Source organism: Balaenoptera physalus (genome assembly GCF_965194825.1).
Source record: "Balaenoptera physalus genome assembly, chromosome: 3".
NCBI classification, from domain to species: Eukaryota; Metazoa; Chordata; class Mammalia; order Artiodactyla; family Balaenopteridae; genus Balaenoptera; species Balaenoptera physalus.
In genome coordinates, this window is record NC_138890.1 from 76,880,666 (window position 1) to 76,902,867 (window position 22,202).

General features: G+C 34.8%; 1 protein-coding gene and 1 long non-coding RNA gene across 3 annotated transcripts in view; one reads left to right on the plus strand and one right to left on the minus strand.

Moving 5' to 3' along the window:
• The first annotated feature begins 1,117 nt into the window (after positions 1-1,117).
• Positions 1,118-14,659, plus strand: LOC309658887. The gene is made up of 2 exons (XR_014262441.1): positions 1,118-1,233; positions 1,281-14,659. It is a non-coding gene; the product is annotated as an uncharacterized lncRNA (long non-coding RNA).
• The window catches only part of SRFBP1 (serum response factor binding protein 1), a 60,541-nt gene continuing 52,627 nt past the window's right edge, over positions 14,289-22,202 (minus strand). Inside the window, exons 5-8 of one of the 2 annotated variants that reach the window (XM_082457908.1) lie at positions 21,075-21,156; positions 19,586-20,297; positions 18,267-18,304; positions 14,289-14,962 (exon numbers count right to left, since the gene is read on the minus strand). In XM_082457908.1, coding sequence (XP_082314034.1) covers positions 14,778-14,962; positions 18,267-18,304; positions 19,586-20,297; positions 21,075-21,156 — 1,017 coding nt within the window. In that variant the 3' untranslated portion in view covers positions 14,289-14,777. Of the gene's footprint in view, positions 14,963-18,266; positions 18,305-19,585; positions 20,298-21,074; positions 21,193-22,202 lie in introns of both variants that reach the window. The other variant, XM_082457907.1, reaches the window with a different exon arrangement.

A 22,202-nucleotide genomic window follows, 5' to 3' on the forward strand; every position in this document is an offset into this window, starting at 1 on the left:
AGGCATGTGTTAAAACTCAACATCCATTCTTGATTTAAAAAAAATATGTTTTAATAAGAGGAATAGATCATAACTTCATAAAACATATCTTTCTAAATCTAAAAGTCAACTTCATGCTTAAGTGAAAGCACTAAAAGCATTTCCATTAATGTCAGGAATAGACAAAGAGGTCCACTTTCAGTGTTATTATTTTATGTTGTATTGGAGGTACTAGCCATTCTACTTAGGTAAGAGAAATAGAGTTACAAAAATTAGGAGCAAGTAAAATGATCATTATCTGAAGAAGGTATAATTCTGAACCTGGGAAGATGGAGGAGAAACAGTGGAGTAACTATTAAAAAAACAGTGAGAGTTTTGTAAGGTAGCTGAGAAAGTTTTAGCCTTCATATATACCAACAATAACCAGTTAGGAGGTTAAAAATTAGATATCATTTATAACATGAACAAAATCAAATACCTTATTTGGAAAAAAAAATCAAAGTCAAAAGACAAATGACAAAATGGAAATTCTTTGCAAATCATGGTAGGCACAGGGCTTATTTCACTAACATATGAAGAACTCCTACAAACCAGTAGCAAAAAGACTAAGAACCCCAAATAAATATGGTCAAAAAATAGGTCATAGAAAATGAAAATACAAATGGCTGTGCTAATTGTTTTCATTTTAAATTAATTACAGTAAACTTCAAATGAGCTTCTAATGCTGCCTAGTAATCATACTGTTTCTTATTTCAATTATTTTCATACTTTTTCTCCAGCATTAATTCATACTTTCTCCTCTATAATCAAACATTACCTTCTCTCCCATTCTCATCTCCACTGCTACCATCCAAGTCCAAGCCATTCTATCTCTTACCTGGGTTATTCTAATAGCCTCCTAACTGGCAGCTTCAGGTATTCAACTATATGAGTCATTGATATGCTGAAAAAACTTGTATATATCCATGATTAGTTATTCAATAATAATATTTATTCAAATATTTATAGAATATGTATTTTAAAAGCAAATATTTAACTGAGCACTACCATGCACTTCTATGAATGTCACAGAAGAAAAACCAAGCAAAGAGGAAGGAATAATCAGTTGGTTTCTAAGGGAAATCAGAGAAGCTCTCCCTAATAAGCTGACAATTGAACGGAGACCTGCAAAACTGAGGGAGGGAGCCTTGCAGATATCAAAGCGGAGAATATAAATTCAAGCACTAAAGTAAGAAAATTCTAAGCATTAGTAATGTAATTATAGAACTCACTAAAGTAAAAAAATTCTAAGCATTGATAAGGCAATTATAGCATTACAGGCCTTAAAAATTTGATAGGGCTTGCAAACCTCTCCTTTATCACAGGTGGTACCTATGATTCAAAAAAAAAACAAAAACAAAATCAGAACTAGTTCACACCTATTTTAGACCTAAGTTAAACTGGTTGTTGTTGGTATATGTGAAGACTACGAACTCCCGTCCATTACAGAGAGAGCTAAGCTAAACACTGAATATTCATACCATGTTTAGTTTAAAAATAAACACAAATAATCCTCCTCCATTCATTGACCCTCTAAGTTTTGGCTGTCTTTACTGAAAAACATCCTTTCAATTATATCCTGAAGACAGCATGGAGAATGACTTTCTTTCAAAACAAGTTTTCCCTTGAGGAGAAACACATGTTCAAAGTACAAACAACATTCCAGTATTCAACTTAAGGCTACTTAATTTCTGCATGATGATGTCATACTTAGACTACTGAACTTGCTCCTGTTCATATCATTTCTTCTACAGTTCTATATTTTAGGCCCATGCATGGAAGCAGACCCATCATTTTATACAACTAGAGAACAACAATAAGAACATGTTTGAAACACAAATACCTCCCAGGTTACAAAAAAATTCTAAGAATAATCAGAATTAATATCCCAAGACAATTTTTTAAAATAAAACTTAGAAGCTGATTTTAAAATTTGTTTCTAAAGAAAAGACAAAAGACTTGCCAAGAAAATTCTGAGAAAAAAAATTATGCGTAAACAGGGCTACTGGGTATCTAAGGAAAATACAAAGCTATAATAATTTAAAATGTAATATCTGATCAGAGAAACAGATAAGCAGAAAAGAGAGAGAGCCTAGGAACAATGCTGTGCTTATATGGTGACATTTCAAATCAGTAGAGAAGGGATGACCCAACTACTCAAAAATAGCATTAAAACCATATTCATTTCAGAAAAACTAGAATAGTTAGATCCCAACAACATATCATATACTTATTAGCTGCAGTAACAGATAACACTCTAAATCTCAGTGACATAACCAAATACTTATTTCTTACTCATGTGAAGTTCAACAGGTGGCTGGGTAGGGTTGTGGGGATCTGTTCCATGCCACCATGCAGGAACCCTGGCTGATAGAAATTTCACCATCTTCAAAATCTATCTTGCAAGGTTGCCCAAGATGTCAACATCTAGCTGGAAAACAAAGAAAGAAACGTGGAGATTGCCTGGAAAGTTCTGTGGGGCATGTGAAAATCATGTAATCACTTTTAGCCATATTTGGTTACCTAAGTAAAAGAAGAAATAGATTAAGTGAACACCTTATAGCCCATTTCTAACATAGTATGTCCTTCTGGTTACCAGGTGCCCTACCACATAGAGCACATTCCCTCCTTCCCTAAGTGAGACAAGCCAAAATTCCATCCAGTTATTGCAACCAGCTCAATGCCCAGGATCTCTGAATAATGCATGGTTCTTTCCACCAGTTCTGGATACGGCCACTTGAGGTTCCAGTGACACTTGCACCAGCAACAGATGTTATAGAAATCTCTCTACTGCCAGCAGGTCCAATTTACCGTGGTGAAGCAAGGACAGGACAGTTGTAATAAAAACTGCCATCTGGTAAAGGGAACATGGGAGACACACAGAAGGCGATGGTCTATAGTAGTTATGACATCCTTCTGGCAGGTGTTTTGAGGTCCCTCTTATCTGGCAGTGGGATATTTTCCTGATTTCAGTTTTTCTATCTGGAAGAAACTACTTATTCAATGTTCTTCAAAGCTCTGGATCTACCTTTTTGGAGGTTTTTTGGTCCATTATTACATTTGATACAAATGATGGGGATCTTGCCCTCACTGGGGGCCTTTACAGTTTTTGCAACCCATTTCTTTCCTGAGCAAGTTTGGGAGCCCCAAAATACTAGTAATGATAGAACATTTGAAGGCTATTGAAATCCAGTCTTGTAATTTCTTTGGTATTACAAAAAAAGCAGATTACTGTTTTTGAGGGAAAGGTATCTATTCAGTCACATATGCTGATAGCACCCCCAAAGGTCTTTCCTAAATATAATTCTCAAGCCTGCCTTATTTTTTCCCTCATTTGCCAACATGGCTTAAAGTCATCATGTTTAGGAGGAAATGCCACACCGTTACTTAGAACTGTGTGGAGCCAGAAGTCTTAGTGGGCATTTGTCCATAATCTCTTATTATTTGGGGCTAGAAGCCATGGCTTTCTCATCCTTTTACTTTTTTTTCTTTTTTTCTGCTTTCAAACTAACAAGTTTTTGCTACATCCCATTTCTTGTTTTTTGTATCACTTTGATAAATGCAGGTAGTAACAATCAACATTCACTACCAACATTCCATTCTCCAGCCTCTCTCCGTACTATGATGTCAGTAAGCATGTGGTCCACCTTCCAAGTAATTGTAAATGACCATTTAAAATATTGTTTTGTTACTGCATGCAGAAATCTCCAGTTTTATAGCCCTGGATATTAGTTTCCATCTTGACTGTATGGTGGACCAATGCCAAGAGTTTTGGATTTTTGTTACAGTAGCATCCTTCTTCTAGCAACAATTTCTGCATCAGAGTAATACCTTGTACTATCAAAAAACAAACAAGAAAAAAGCCCAAATTCTCAGTGGTTTTACACAATAGATGCTTGTTTGATGATAACTTAAGTCCAGTTGGCTTAAGTGGAGGAAAAGGTGGATAACTATGGTTTTCACAGTGATTGACATTCCCACATTGATGGTTCTTTCTTCATCTTAAAAACGGGGTCCTCTACTGTCTCCCTGGGAACTGACACCCAGCTGAGGGACAAAAGAAGGGTGGAGGAGAGAAGAGGATTTCATGGGCCAGACCTGGAAGTGGTTTACATAATTTTCACCCATATTCCAATAAGTAATTCTTGTCACATGACACCAACCTAACTTCAGGAGAGGCTGAGAAATGCAGATTCATTGTAACTAATTGGTTTAAGCAGTTTGCCAATTGGGGTAAATTCCAGAAAGATTAAGGCCTAAAGGTAAACATAAACCTATACAAGTACTAGAGGAAAATATAGTAGAATTATTTCGGGCTGTCAAGTACTCAAAAGGGTATGGGAGTTCCATGGGCCTTCACTGGGCACTCAGGAGAAAGATGAGGGACAGAGCAAAGATAAGAGAAAACTTTCCTTGATGGTGCAGACCTGAAAGAGGAGAGGTTACTGTTACAGGAAGGACACAAATACCCACCAGGATCCTTCTTCCCTACTAAGAAAAAAGCCTTAAGCCACGGTAAGGTCATCAATTAGCCAGGACACAGGTATAAAGACTCACTGTGGCTTGGAAGTGTAAAAGGGAAAACAAAAAACAAAAACAACTCTGTATCCCTGGGAAAGGTCAAGAAGCCATCCTTCATCCAGATCTCCTAACTTGGGAAGGAGCAAGAAACTCTCCCAAACAAGATTCACCACGGATGCAATGAAAGTTTAGCTGCCACAAGGAAGAGGGGCAGGATCTTTGTTCAGAAAGCCACAATACCAAGATCCAGTAATAATGTTTAATAATGAAAACCACAGAAAAATTTTTAAAGTATGAAAACTGCAGAAAAAATATTTAAATATCAAGAGCTCAAATAATTCCTTCCATGAGTCCTTTTTTGAGGAATGTACTAGAAAATGAACTTCATCCAAACAAAACATAACTGGGAAAACTTCAGCAATTTAGCTTTAATATACTTAACTGCAAATCTAAGGCTAAAACTAAGGTGGGGATAAGGGCAGAATAATATGTTATATAATAATGTTCAATGTTATGTGTTGTATGTTCCAATGACATTATATTAATGCAATTAAAAATTGGAAGGGAATGCAGATGGAAGAAGGAAAGTAGAATAAACCCATTAGCTGTGATTTAGGCAACAAGCGATACTTAAGGGATGTCATTAAAAATGGACAATACAGATTGTGAATAAAAGAATAAGGGACTAAAGCCATTAAATAAAGGTATAAGCACAAAGATAACCACCAGAAATACTAACCTTCCTAAGTGCCAAATTTAGGAATTTCTTTTTAAAAAAGAGAACGCAGCAAACATTATGAAGAGGAACAAAATAAATATAATAATTACAGTATAAGATAATCTGACAGAATTGAAAGCAATCATAATCATCTTATCAACAAATGTGAAAAGGTTTATTATATGGAAAGATTTTCAACCTGGCTCTTAAAGACCCAACAAAATGCTCTATTCAAGAGACACATCTGAAACAGAATGATTCAGAAAGACTAAAAATGAAAGGATAGTCAAAGGTATTCCAGACAAATGGAAACACAAAGAAAGCAGGGACAGCAATATTTGTATCCAAGTAGAAAACAAATAGTAGGGTAAGATTTTCTAACTATGATGCCAAATCTATATGCAAAAATGAAATAATAGGAAATAAAAAGAGAAACCAGTACATCTGATTACATATAAGTGGCAGACAAACAACATGATAGAAATGTAAATGACATAAATAAAATCAAAAGACAACTGACAATGGATGGACCTAGAGATTATCATACTAAGTGAAGTAAATCGGAGAGAAAAAGACAAATATCATATGATATCACTTATATGTGGAATCTAAAAAAATGATACAAATGAATTTATTTACAAAACAGAAACAAACTCACAGACTTTGGAAACAAACTTATGGCTACCAAAGGAGAAAAGGGGTGAGAGAGGGATAAATTAAAAGTTTGCGATTAGCAGATACAAACTTCTATACATAAAATAGATAACCAACAAGGACCTACTGTTTAGCACAGGGAACTCTACTCGATATTCTGTAATAACCTAAATGGGAAAGGAATTTGAAAAAGAAGAGATATATGTATATGTATAGCTGAATCACTTAGCTGTACACCTGAAACTAACACAACATTGTAAATCAACTATACTCCAATATAAAATAAAAATTAAAAAAATCAATTAGAAAAAGGCAGACAAAACAAAAATAGCTTATAAGCAAATAAAAAGACAATTGACAAAACAGGAAAAAATATTTGCAATACATATAACAGATAAAGGGCTAATATCCCTAAAACATAAATAAATCTTAAAAATTTGGGGAAAAGGACAAAAAGAAAAACCAACTCCTCACCAATGGGAAAATGGGCAAGACAGAAAATATTCACAAAAATTCATATAAAATTGTCCCCCAAAATTTAAAAAAGTACTCAACTATGCCCATAATCAGAGAAATGTATAGGAAAACTACACTGAAGTGACATTTCTCACCTATCCAATTAGCAAAATTAAAAATGTAAAACACCATACTCTACTGGAGAGGTGTTGGAAACAAGTCTGTCTTATATGCTGCTGGTGAAAATACAAATTGTTACAACCCTCATGGAAAAAAAATCTGGCAATTTTTAACTACATATACATTTACCTTCTGACATAACAGTGTTACCTCTAGGAACTTACCCCAAAGGCATACCTCCAACAATATGAAAATACATACTGCTGGTTCATATTTTGTTTGAAACACTGTTTGTAGCTGTAAAATATGAAAAATAATCTATAGGCTCCTACATAGATGAGTGAATAAATTGATAGATAGGTGCAATGTCATTTTTTATTTATTTATATTCTGTAATGGCTTAAACAACAAAAATTTATTATCTAATAGTTCTGTAGTTTAGACCCATGTAGTTCTGACATGGGTCTCACTGGGCTAAAATCGGGGTGTCAGCAGTGCTGTGTTCCTCTCTAGAGGCTCTCGGGGAGGATCCTTTTCGTGGGTCGTTCAGGTTGTTGGCAGAATTCAGTTTCTTGAAGGGGTAGGCCTGAGATACCCATTTTCTTACTGGATGTAAACTGAAGGCTTCTAGAGGCCACCTGCATTGCTTGGCTTGTGATCCTTTTTCTCTATCTTCGAAGCCAGCAATAGCGGGTGCTGTCCCTCTCACACATTTTTTTTTTTTTTTTAATTGAAGCATAGTTGACTTACAACATTAATTTCAGGTGTACAACATAGTGAATTGTTATTTTTATAGATTATACTCCATATAAAGTTATAAAATTGGCTATATTCCTTGTGCTGTATATTACATCCTTATAACTTTTTTATACCTAGTAGTTTGTACCTCTTAATTCCCTCCCCCTAAGCCTCTCCCTTCTGGTAACAACTAGTTTGTTCTCTGTATCTGTGTCTATTTCTGTTTTGTTATATTCGTTCATTTGTTTTATTTTAAACAAGGAAGATCTCTATTGACAGATTTGTAGTGATTTCCAGAATACATTTTTAAATGAAGAAAGCAAAGATCATAAAAGTATCTAGGAAATGTCAATTTTTATGTAAGAAAGAAGGGGAAATAAGAATATATACATGTTTGTTAATCTGTGCAAACAGAAACTCAGGAAGAATACACCAAGGACCAATGAGATTGACTATCTACATGGGGTGGGTGGGATTGGGGTGGAAAGGAAAGAAACAATTGGAAGGGCATAGTTGGCACTTCTCTTGAGTATACTGTTTTGTGCAGCTCTAACATATGGAACAATGTTAACATTTCACTTACATAAAGAAAAAAATAAATAAAATTACCAAGGATGGAGAAAAGAATACTTCAAATTAAATACCATCATAAATATATGAACTAAAATGCATTTCCAATGAAGTACTATATGGAAGGAAGGAGAGGGGGAAAAAAAAACCACTAACCCAGGTAACTTTTTATTATTATTATTTAAAAAAACTGAGATACAATTCACATACAATAATGTGCATCCTTATAAAGTGCACTATTCAGTGGATATTTGTATTCACAAAGTTGTGCAACCAAACTACAATCCAATTCCAGAACACATTCAATCCTAAAAGAAATGCCACACCCATTAGCGGTCATTCACTATTCCTCCTTCTCCCAGCCCTTAGCAATCACTAATCTACTTTTGATCTCAATGGATTTACGTATTCTAGACATTTCATATAAATGGAACCCTGTTTTGTGTTTGGCTTCTTTCTAAGCATGATGTTTTGTCTTTTTTTTTTAACTTTTGGGTTGGTTTATTTATTTATTTATTTATTTATGGCTGTGTTGGGTCTTCGTTTCTGTGCGAGGGCTTTCTCTAGTTGTGGCAAGTGGGGGCCACTCTTTATTGCGGTGCGTGGGCCTCTCATTATCGTGGCCTCTCTTGTTGCAGAGCACAGGCTCCAGACGCGCAGGCTCAGTAATTGTGGCTCACGGGCCTAGTTGCTCCGCGGCATGTGGGATCTTCCGAGACCAGGGCTCGAACCCATGTCCCCTGCATTGGCAGGCAGATTCTCAACCACTGCGCCACCAGGGAAGCCCAGCATGATGTTTTCAAAGTTCATCCATATCACAATATGTATCAATACTTCATTCCTTTTTATGGCTGAATAATATTCCATTGCATGTACAAACCACTTTTAATTATCTAGTCATCAGTTGATGGGTATTTGGGGTCTTTCTTCTTTTTACCTATTACGAATAATGCTCCTATGAAATTCATATTCAGGTTTTTTTTTTTTAAACAAGTTTTCAATTCTCTTGCAGGTATACAGCTATGATTGGAAATGTGGGGTCATATGAGACTCCCATTATGCCTATGTTGGTACATTTGATGGTATCCCCACAAGTCTTTGAAATTTTCGTTATTTTTTTTCCCTCTAACTGGATAATCTCAATTGATCAATTGTTAGATTTACCCAATCTTTCTTCTGTCTGCTCCAACGTACTGTTGAACCCATCTGTTGAAAGTTTTGTTTCACAGTAATGTACTTCTCAATTCCTAAACTTCTTTATAATTTTTATCTCATTACTGATATTCTCTATTTGATGAGACATTGTTCTCAAACTTTCTCTTAGTTTTTTAGATATGGTTTCTCCTTTTGTTCTTTGAACACATTTAAAATAGCTTAATGTTTTTGTCAAATATATCCAAAGTTTGGACCTGTTTGGGACAGTTTCTATTGATTGCTTCCCCACCCTATATATGAGCCACAATTTATTTCTGTGTATGTCTTACAACATTCTGTTTAAAACTAGACATTTTAAATAATATAATGTTGCAACTCCAAAATCAGATATTCTCTTCTCCTCAGGGCTTGTTGTTGTTGCTATTTTTTGTTGTTGTCCAGTGACTTCTTTGAACTATCTTTGTGAAGTCTGTATTCTTTGTTGTATATGGCCACTAAAGTCTCTGCTTCATTAGCTTAGTGGTACACTAATAACTGGACAAAGATTTCCTTAATGCTTGCAATTGATATTTCTCTCATTTTGCTGAGAGTCGGTATGTGTGTTGGGGTACACCTTCAACACTTGGCCAGGAAGTTGACAATTCCACATCAGCCTTCACTTCCTGCTTATGCAGAGCCCCCAAAGTCAACCAGAAGTGAGGGTTTAGGGCCTTCTCAGCACTTTCCTGAACATGCACATAGCCCTGTCATTCATGTGACTTTTCCTTAATTCCAGGAAATTTGTCAAAACTTATCAAATTCCCTAAAGATATTGAGTTTTCCAGATTTCCTTTTAATTTGATTAACTTCTTGTTTTCCCCAACTGCCTCAGGCAGCTGTGATGTTAACAATTGCTTCTAATTGATTTCAAAAAGTGATCTCAGGAAAAACGCTTTTCACACTGGGAAAGCTCTTCCTCAAGTTAGATAAAAACAGAATTGCCATGGGCTCTCCCAGTGAAGTACCATACTGGCCAAATAATGATAGTTCTCGGGGAATGTGTCTTTGAATAAGCTCCAACCCTGTTCTGGCCCCTCCAGTGTCTGCCAGGCTGCAGGTTTTCATCATGACTGTGGGTTGTTGATTTTCAAAACACCATGGATTTGGGGAGTGGGGGATGAAAATAGGGCAAGTTAGAGTGTCACAAAGATACTGTTCCTATCAAGATTCAGCCATTTTTTAATAAATAACATTCCCTGGATTGCTGTAAGCTTTTGGTTAGTCCACAGTTCTGAAAACACTGATTCTGACAATATGGACAGTTTTCTCATTGTTTTTAATGGAGAAAAAGAATTTCTGGATGTCCTTACTCAGCCATTTTTGCTGACATTATCCCAGGTAACTTGCAAACTTAGTTTTGAGACCATATGCCCTCAGGCTAAAGAAAAAAGAACTCTAAACATAAATTAAAGTTTGGTTAGTAGACTTGTATTTTGCAAAGGTGTCAGTCAGCAATTCTGAAGTTAACTTCTGTGTACTCTAGGGTTGAGAAAATAAGTAAATATATTGTGGAAAATAAGAAACCACCTTCCTCACTATTACAGAAAAGGATTTACATGACAAAAGGACAGAGGAGACAGCTTGAGGGGGGCTTCCACAACCAAATTAAGGATAATTTGACCATCAAAATAAAGAACTTCTATTTCCCACCACTATGAAATAACAGGGATTAGATTTGTTCTTCTATATTAAACGACTAGAAAACTGGACAAAGTGGATGAAACAAAGGTTTCAGACAACGGACAAAAAGCAGTACAGGATATTAATACCTGAGAGAAAGAACTCAAATGAGTTGAGTGCTATAAGTACACCAGCTCACTGTTTGAAGAGTTTCCAAATTACAGTGCCGGGGGAAGGAAACCCAAAATAGCCCAATGGCCTTTCTGAAGAGACAGTTCAAAGTTTACATAGGTTAATGTGACTAGAATTTGTGAGGTAAAAAAATAGAGAGGAAGGAGATGCACAGAAGAGGAAAAAGTGCTCTGGAGATCTGTACAACGGTCCCCTCAAGTCAACTGTATTATACTGATCTGTGCAATGTATATAAAGAATCTAACAAGGCCAGGGGGGAAAAAGTCACTAGAAAAGAGTTAGTGGAAACATCCTAGGAGCTAATACAGGTCCAGGTATAGTTTGTGTTCTCACCAGACACAACAGAAAAATTTCCTAACAAAGAATTAGGCAGAGTTCTTAGAACTGTAATGCCTCAGGAGTGGCGCCAAATGAGTCCTAGACCAAGATTTCACAACCTTAGTACTACTGAAATTCTGGGCATGATAATTCTTTGTTGTATATATTGTAGAATATTGAGCAGCATCTCTGGCCTATATCCACTAGATGCAACATCTTTCTCCCCAGTTGTGACACAGAAAATATCTCTAGACATTGCCAAATATACCTTGTGGGTAAAAACTGTCCCAAGTTGGGAACTGCTCCAGACAAGATCATTAAAATAGCTATGAATGTTCTGTATGTTCCAGGAAGTAGAGAAAAACATGGACATGATACAAAGACAAGTGGAACATTACAGCAAAATCAGTAACAATGTACTATACGGTTAAATGTAGAAGCAAAAACTATATAAACAATAGTACAAAAGCTGGGGGGGAAAACTGAAGTGTACTGTAGTAAAAGGTACTTGGACCATACGTAAAGTGGTATAAATACTACCTGAGGTTAGGCTGTGAAAAATTAAAGATGTATACTATAGTAAACCTCTTAAGCCAATAATAGATAAAATGAAGTAATAAAAAATACCTTATTAATAAAAAATAAATAGAAAAGTAGAAAAAAGAGGTCCCCATGAGATAATACTGAAATACATTTAAAAACTCAATAAACAGGAGAAAATGGAAGACTCTTCCTTATTCTAAAAAGCCATCTAAAAAGTATAGTAAAAAGATGAAATTAAAAAATCATCATTTACAATTACTATAGCAATAGTTGTTTCAGGTAAGAATTATGAATGAATGTTAAAACTAGTGCATGAAAGTTTCAGGACAGAATTAAACATAGTCTCAAAGTATCTCCTCACAAGATAATTATTAATTACAAAGAGAAAAACAGTAACTTTGCAGTGGAGAAACCTTATAGATACCACTTGAAACAAGTAAGTAAAGTTAATACTACCAGTAATGGGCCAGCCATATCAACATTGTCACCTAACTCCAGATATGATGCACTAGGACAAATACAACATTCCTTCTCTAACATTCCTGCCAAAAGTGCAGAACCTGAATTTGATAATGGGAATATTAGACAAACCCAAATAAAGGGACACTGCAAAATAGATCTGTACTTTTGAAAAATGTCAATGTCATGAAATCCTAAGACAGACTGAGGTACTGTTCTCAACCGAAGAGATGACAAGTGAATGTAAGGTGACAACTGTATGTAAGGCATGATGCTGCACTTTCTGTTGCTGTAAAAAGACATTGGGAAATTGTCAAAATCCGAATATTTGATAACTGGAGTGTGGTAATACAAAAGAATAGAGAATGACTTTGTTTTTAAAGAGAGAATATAAACGGGAGAGAGAAAAAGATGGAAATGATAAAAGGGTGAGAGGTAGAGAGTAGGTAGAGAGGGAGAGAGGGAAGAAGGGAAGAAAAGAGACGAGAGAAAGGGAGAAAGATTAAAAAAAGGAAGAAGAGAAAGGGGAAAAGGAAGGAAAAAAGGAGAGGAGAGAAGGGAGGATGACAGCCAAGGATAAAGTAAATACAGGAAAATGTTAATATTTGGGAAATTTGGGTGAAGGATATTGTGTAGTAAAGAACCTGGCCTTGCCCAAAGAGAGAAAGTGCCTTTGCCTTCAGCTTCGTGGATGCACTCTATGTCATACCTGATAGGAGTGTCTTTGTTTAGGGCAGGAGCTGGCTGCACTAAAAAAGACCTACCATGTAATTTAGGATGGGGACTTCGGTATTCTTAATCCATCTGCAACAATCATGCGGGCAATCAACTGATCATGTCTTCAAATCAAAGCCACAATAAAAATTCGGGACACTAAAGCTCAAGTGAGTGTCTCTGATTGGCAATACTCTGTGCATATTGATGCCACGATGGTAATGCAACCTGAGGACAACAGAAACTTTGCTTTTAGAACCCTCATAGACTTTGCCCTAGGCATCCTCTTCCTTTGGCTGGTTATAATCTGTACCCTTTCCCTGTAATAAACTATAACTGGGAATATAATAGGTTTCAGTGAGTTCTGCAAGCAAATTTTTGAACCTGAGTGTATTTGGGGAACCCTCCCCTGCAATCTCCGAACCTGCAGTTGGTGTCAGAAGTGAGAGTGGTCTTGTATGGGCTCTTTCCTCTAACTTTGTAGGCAAACCCTAATTCCTTGAAGTTGGGGTTAGACGTCTTGAGCCGACAGACAGTGCTCTCAACCTCACAGTTCGGCTAAATCTGGGTAGGGATAGAGACATTATTTTTTAACTTTTCCTGCAGTAATTCTTCATAATTAAAATTTCAATTGAAATTAATTTCAATTTGACATAATTGGAATTATGTAAAAATAAAAATTTAAAAAAGGAGAAAAAACCAAATTTTGCATTTAATACAGCAGAAATAATTTTCTTTCTGTATGATCTCTTGAATTCTATTGCTCTAGTTATCTAAATTCTTAAGCTCTTGAAAAAGATAAAAATGACTTTCCAGAGCTTCTGAATTCCTGTTAACCAGAAGGTTTTTTCTGTCATTAACAGCACCAATGTATAGAAAACAGAGAATTTAGTTAGCGTTACTTAGTTAACCAAGAACCTTAATTTCTCAGAGCAGCAAAAAGTGAAACATTTGAAGGGATTTTTAAAATCCTGTTTTCCTTTTAAATAACAGTACTATGAAGTATAAAGCAGACCCTTCTTCAGTGAGTTATCTCATAACCTCTGCTCAGCTATCAGTACAAATGCTCCTTTAATCACATCTCCTTCAGAATTTGTTCTTATAAATTCCAATCTATGATTCCTCAAAAACTGTTTCTGTAAGAACACATGGGAGAGAGCAAGCAAGGGAACCTGTTGTTGGTTCTCGCTGCCCCCTGCTGCAGCAGGGACCCCAATAAAGCCCTGCCTGAAAAAAAAATAAGAACACATGGTCAAGATATTACACATTCTTGATTTGACAGAAATTTTATATGCAGTAAAATATAAAACACATTTTTGGTTGTGTTGCTACATTTAAATATGAATGTTGTCCAACTAAGTGAAGCATAATTCAGAAATCCAAAATTTTCCTGGGAACCTATTTTAAAACAGTTAAAAACCAAAAAATTACAAATAATTAAAACTATAACAAGTTAATATTTACTTATATAATTTATTATCTGTATACCCATAATAAAAGTTACCATCTTAGTTTTGCTAACAAGAACAATTTTCAGCAAAAATGATCTATTTTAGATAGCTACAATTTCCTCATATTTTTCCATTATTATTTTAAATATACCTCAACATTTATTTTCAAAGTAAAGAAACATACAGCTAAACTAGTGAAATATGCTTCATGATTAGCACAAATGAGAAAATCTGGGACAGCCAACATCTCAATATTCTTTTATAGAGGGAATAGTCTAGACATATTTAAAATTAATTTAAGTATTCACTTGATTTGTGGAAGCTTAAACATAACTTGAACACACTTAAAAAAAAAAAAAAAGACAAAACCAAACTCAAAGAGACTTCTTCAAATACATATTTAAATAATGGGCTGGTTAAAAAAAAAGAAGAAAGGTTAAAAAAAGAAAAACAAATTTTAGATAGAGAAGTTCACAAAAAAATAGTACTAATCAATCATCAAAGGTAATTTTTTTCCCCTGAAACACAGCAATTTTGGATTGCTGTTCTTTTCGCCTCCGGCTTGCTTCCCATGAAGGATGAAGAGGCAGCTGTGATTTCTGTTTTGTATTTTCAGATCCTCTTTGTGCACTCTTATTAAACTGATTATTGATCTGAGGTTCAATTCGCTGAAAATCTGGAGCAGAAAGCAAAATTAATGAAAACTAAGTCTATACATAAATAGCATAGAAAACAAATACATTTTATCTTCTCAAATCAGTGTTTAAGGAAGAAATTTAGTTTTACTTAAATGGAATACCTCACAGTGTAAAATCTAAGTCCTACAGGGAAGTTTGAAGTTGAAATACACATATGAGCAGTCAATTTGGGGACACATGCTTTCTAATCGTTGTAAATAGATGTCTGTTGCACGCCTCCTAGTATATGCTGTGCTGTCTTATTTACACTGACATTAAGAAACATAGTCCAGACAACATACAAGGCAAAAAAATTTAAAAAGGAGGGGCATTTTGTATTTTTAAAGGAATATGATTCATTATCATATGATACCTGTGTGCGGAGCAATGCAGCCAGAAAATTCACATGTTTTAACTAAAATATTGAATCCAACGGTGTTGATGGGTGAGCTGTTGTAAGGGCTGTTAATTGATTCCACTCCCTTCTGTTATTGAACAAAAAGTTGTGGTTGCAAGGTAAACTGCCGTATCTGCTCAAATTTAAGACTAAGCTCTTTTTTAACCATAAAGTTATCCACCAGATATGAGGGTGGCAACTTGTATTCTAGTCCTTACAACCTCTTTTATTATGAGAAACTTCAATTATATTATTTTGAACAAAGTACTAGGAGACATGCTGGCCTGAAAAGACTGAATCAATGCATATTTATAGAATCAGAAAGAAAAAGAGAGGTAAAAAATTTAATACAGATTTATTAATCAGTCCTAGGGGTGTATAATTTCTCCATTGCAAGTTAGCCATCATTGTCAGAAGCCTTTTAAAGATCTTAAAAAGCAAATGTCATAATGTTATACAAGCAAGTGTACAGTTGGGATAACATTTCCAAAACATCACTGCATACAGATTCAAAATGTCCCATATCTTGTACAAATCACATGTGCTCTAGAAATCTGTAATACTCAAAGAATGCCTCTAGTGATAAAGAGTGATGAATTTAAATGTTAAATGAAATTGTTTCATGTAAACTGAAATTTGAATAAGGCAATATTTCTAAACTGATACATATTTTACATAATTATGTAAAGCATATTTGCATGAGCAAACAAATGGATAAATTAAGTATTATAAATTTATAAACTAAAAACAAAAACATGTTTTACTTGGGTTTCCTCATCGGGAAAATGTGGGAGTGTCTTAAATTTATAGTTATTCTGTATTTGTGAATATAAGGCCACGTATTTGCCAAACCTAGTATTTTAATACAGCCATTAAAATATCATAAAAATTTGGCACGGGCTTTGCAGTTCAGTGGTAGGTAGTAAGGAAATGGATACCTGAGGCTGAAAAGTGAGCATCCTGTGTATATGTTAAGGAAAAGGTAAAATTGTTGCCAGTGAAAACTTGGGAAGTAGGCTACATGCCTATGGAATTGCAGCACAAGGGTAAGTGGCTGGAAAGAATAAAAAGATTAGTGTACTGATGGCTCTTTGGCAAAGTACTACAAAAAAAAAGAGAAAAGTTCAGGAAAGAACTGGCCAGCTCACAAGCAGAATCAAAAGGGAAGAGAGGGTTCAGATATTTGGGACCTAAAGGTTTAGAAAAGCCTTTGGACTCCTAACAGTAAGAGATAAGACTGAGAAAGATTTTAAGCAGTAAAGGCCCAAAGAGATTTAGCCCTGGAGCAGAGATAAGAGCAAAGGTATGGCCATCTCAACCAAACCTGAGAATCTGAATGCAACAGACACTGAATGACTGGGACAGTGGCGGAGGGCGGGGGCGGGGAATGACTCACCAACATAAATAAGGCAAGTTTGAAAAATAGCTCTAGGAAAGAATTTTTGGTGTGGTGACTAGCTCATTGATGGACTGATTGGAAATAAAGAGGTCAGAAATCCAGTAAGTTTTGGAGGGAATTTTTATTGTGAAAGAAATCACAAACCTAGGCTGGAAAAAACCTGACTGTTAAGACTTGAAACCATCTTCACGATCATATATTTTTACTAATCACTTGGGGCAACTCCCAAGAAGATCATACTAACTGTCTACTTCAGCTGTGGCCATGGAACAAAGACCCTCCCAAGAACACAGTCAGAGACCATGGAGAACAGTGGATAAGAAAATTCCTCATAGATTCTTCACAATCTTTGCTCAGGTAGTAGACATGTTGCACACCTCCCATGTTTCCCTTAACTGATTGAGAGTTTTTATTGTGGTTACCTTGTTCCTGCTCTGCCACTAAATATCTGGTCTGAGTTGTGGGCAGGCAGTGTGTCTTTTTAGTGCACAGGTCACCAAATTTTGAGCAGTTACATCATGAGATCTGATGGAAAGCACTGCATCATCACTCAGGGATTCTAGGCTTTGAACTGGATACAATGACTGGATGGGACTTTGGGTTGGCTTCCTCAGGAAGGAAGCACATAGTGTGCTCTATGTGTTGAGAAATTACCAGAGAAAAAAGTGAAATTACCATCTGATGATCAAAAGGATAGTCAGCAGCAGACAGTTACGTGTTCAAGAAATTCCACTTTCTTTTTCCACCCAGCCGCATAGTTAGACTGCATTTCTTAGCTCCCTTTTGGCTAGGATGGGGTCATGTAACTAAATTCTGGCTAATGAAATGTGAGCAGAACTGATCCCTAACACTTTCAGGCCTGGCCCATGAAAACTTCTTACAAAATTCTCCGTGTACTCTATTCCCTTTTGTTGGTCAAATGGAGAATACCTGGGAACAGGAGTAGAAAGGAGCCAAAGATGGAAGGAGCCTGATCCTTGAATGACTATGTGAAACACAGCCCCTGTGCTGATTCATAGTAGACTGTAATGTGAGAAATAAATTTTTATTATTTTAAATCAGTGAGAGTTTGGGATTATGTACAGAAGTCAGACCACCCAAATATATTAAATTTGATTTGTTACGAATTAATCTGAAAATCTGGTTTCACTCTTAACCCTGAAAGTAACATACTTAGTACTGAATGTTTAATGGCATGGCGTTGACTAAGATGGAACTCACATAGCAATATACTTAAAGAATATGTCGATTAGTTCAAGATAAATTAAATAGACCCGATATTTCCTGATAACTTTTGTCTAACATATTTCCTACTGGCAGGACATAGAGGGTAAAAAAAAATAATTAAAATTTAAAAATTATTCTGATTAATTATAAGATGCTCTATTTACATTTCTGTGGGTACATAATTGATTCAGGCTACTAAGCAACCAGAATTTTTCATCTTCCCTCTTTGGCAAAGCATTGCTCAACTGCATATGGAAGTCAGACAGTCATTAATACATACCTGGGGTTTTGCTTCTTGGCGCCTGTTCTCTGTAATTTCTAAAAGAAGAAAAATACCATTAGGACATTTAAAAGATAAACAAATCCTCTGACTTTAAGAAGATAACATAATAAAAATGTTGATAAAACTCATTAAAAAAACTATCATACTCCTTTACCCCCCCAGAAACGAATAAAAAAATTATGAAAACCCCATGTTTTAGCTACATCAAAGGTTTGTTAGACCCCAATATTACTACAGAAACATGTAGGAATTTTCCTCTCACCACCCATATAGGGATTTCTGGCCATAAAATATCCCGTCTTGGTTACCTTGTACCTTTGAGAACTATCTAGACAAAGAATTTCAAAAATCTTACAGGGGGAATGAGTCCCATATAACAATCACATATAACAAAAATTTAGATTAACATTTTTCGGGGAGAGGGAAGGGATAGTGGTGCTTAATTTTCAAGTGAGGGAAAAACTGTAGCTTTTTTAGGCACAGTTGGGAGATATATGAAATAATGTAATAATTTTCAAGGCTCCAAAGATGGTTTGTGTGTCTTTTCCATACTCTGACATTTTTGGAAAATTTCAACATCATATTTTTCTATTCTACTAAAAATTATGCCTGACCTATAAATTATAGAAAAAGTTTATGGAAGAAAATAGCTAACCATGATTTTTATTCTAAAATGTGAAGATATCCCCTACCAGATTAGAATTACAAATGAAGTTAAACTTATTGATTTATAACAAAACAGCTATGAAAAGTAGTGATTAACAGAAGGGATAAGGATGACAGCATCACCAAATACAAAGCAGTCTGGAGAAACTCAGAGTTAGGGCAAGCAGCCTTATCTACTGAAACAGAAATACATAATAAAACGGTTGAGTTTTACAATAATGCCCTGGGTCAACAAGAGAAAAAAAAACAACAAAAAAACTCACCACATTCTTTTCAGAAAGCTCTGTTTAAAAAGTGAGATATGTGAGAAATTTTCAAAAGTTTTCACCAAAAGCTAACTAAAAGTTTCAAAACTTGGATAATCAAAGGAATAAACTTAAATTAGCTAGACAATTAAATTAGACAAATTATTTATCTATATTGTCTCATTTTCTGATGAGCTTGGAAAAATGTGGCATTCTCATACGTGTATTTGTATATATTATCCAATATAAACTTGGAGAGGGCCAAGTCTAAACTTTATAGGATGTATTGTACAAACTAGAATTATGTATGAGAGATAGTATCTCAGTGTCAGGATGTGTGGTTATTTCATATCTTTTGAAAAATTAAGAACTAATAATTCTTTCAGGATGAAAAAATACTCTTACCTTCCAGAGCTTTTAGATCCAGATAAAGAATGGAAAAACACTGATTCAAACTTCCTTGCTTCTGTACATGGCTTGTTTTTATCACTTCTCATATCCTGATGGGTTTCAAGTATATCTTCTTCAGGCAACAATTTTTTGGGGGGGTTTTGTTCCTTAACTGAAAAATGACAACTACTTTCCTTCTTCCGTGTCCGTTTGACTTTCCCAATGAAGAAGTCATCACCACTATCACTATCCTCGGACATGGAAGACTGTTTGTAAAACCTTTCTTCTGTGCTATCATCAAAATATTCCTTCTCTTCTTCATGTAATTCTTCTCCATCACTGTTAACACCAAGTGAGCTACTGGACTCTTTCTCTTTTTTGGTTTGACTAAATGTTTTCATTTTGGGGTCAGCAGGTATCTTCTGGGGTTCAGAGGGTACTGCAGAATCTTTTTCAGAAGGCTTTGATAGAGAATTTGGAATGTCCACTGTTTTGGGTCCATGTTCCATCTTGGCTATATTTTCTTTTGAATTATTTATTGGTTTCTTTGCCAATATTTTGGCTTCTTTCTCTTTTTGCTCACTGATAATAGTTCCTTCATGCTGTAACTTACTGGCATCGTCGTTTGAACACAAAGTGTCCTTGGAATCATTTTCTTCTGAAGCATTCTTTGATGACTTAACTTCAACAACATTTTGTCTTGCATCTTTAAAGGCTTTGACAGCAGCTGCAAGAGAAACAGCATATGACTTGTTTCAGCATTGAAACAAATAATACAAAACATTATTGTTTTAGTACAGTATTTCTTAAATTATTTGGAAATACTTAAGAGAATGACTGGAATTTATATTACATATATATAATGGGTATGAATTTACAAAGAAATCTATTGACTTTTACAAAACCAAACATATACAAAATGCTCAGAGGTATCCATTTTAAATCTCTAAAATTAAAAGAAAATTTATTCCTTCATGTTTGGATGTTAAGAAGAACAGTAAAAACTTCACTAAATACAAATAAATAGAATAAAATGGCAACTTTAATTTCTGTAATAATAATGTATTAATACAATTGTAAATACCATAAATTGTGTTTTCAGACATAAAAATAAGTATCTTCTAATCTGTGACAGAAGCATTTAATTCCTTCAATACATTTTAAAATGTACATACATAAATAGAAATTATGTGACTAAGTGGCAATATCATAAGTAATAATATGAATTATACCAATATTTAGAAAATCAATTATATTCAATATTATCATGAATATATATTTTAGAAATTTAGGAAATAGGAATTTAGAAAAAATACAAAATATTTTCAGACATCAGATAACTTCTATATTGTCAGGTAGCTTCCCACATTTGGAAATATTTGAAAGAGACATTTATAATATAAAAGATCCTCAAAAGGAGAAAAGCACCATAAAAGTAAATAAATGAATGGCCGTTTATTCAAATCATGTACCATAAATGGCTTAAAAGTCATTTAATTCATACCTTTTAGCACATCTATTTTTTTCTTCAGAAGAGGGTGCACTGCTAGTCTGGCAACTGCTCTTTCAGTTGCAGTAGAATCAGGCTGCAAATTGAAGTAACAAGCACATGGGAATAAAAACTACGCAACACTACTAAGAAGTGAATAAAATGCAATCCATTATAATTTTTAAAAGTTAAGAGTTAGGGAACAGGAATTTGTTAATATTCTAATTAGACAACTCACCTGTAATCCATGCTAAAGATAACACACTGACAAAAATACTACTGTTCTTAACAGTTAAAATTATCATGTAATCAATTAATAAATATTCTTTGGGTACTTAATATCTTTCCAGAATTGTGGTAAGCATCGTGTGTGATATTAAAAAAAAAAAGTAATATAGCTCCTGTATTCAGAGTTTAAAAGATCTAGTTAAGAAAACTAAAATAATATGAAAGAATCAAGTAACATATTAGTACTAAGCTGGGTGATATAATCCATGACTACTATAATGCTTGAAGTTCCATTTACTAGAGACCTAGAAATTATCAAATGCTATATATTTTTATTTTGAATGACTAGTACCATTACTGTATTCTCACAACCTTCCACCAGTGCCTGGCTTATAGCCAACACTTTATAGATGTTTGATGATGACTGAATGGGACTATATACATATATATATACACATACATACATTAATATTTATACATTTAGAAAATTCATAATTCAGACTGCTTTAAATATCACCTGTAGGCTGAAAACTTCCAAATTTCTACCTCAAGCTCTAACTTGAGTTCCAGACTCATATATCCAACCACCTACTTGACATGTTAAAAGAGAATGCTGTAACTTTCTTCTTAAACCTACTTCTGCTATAGTCTTTCCCATCTTATTGTATGTAATTTTAATTTTTCTGGTTGCTCAGGCCTAAAACTCAAATGATTCTTCCATTACATTTCTCCTTTCTTCACAGCTCAAATAAATCCTTCAGCAAATCCTGTGGTTTCATCTGCAAAATCTATCCAGAACCAGTCACTTACACCATTTCTACTTACTTCCTTTGACCAAATCACCAATACCTCTCACCTGGACCAATGTAATAAGCTCACACCTGGTCATTCTCCATTGCCTCTTGTTCTCTCACA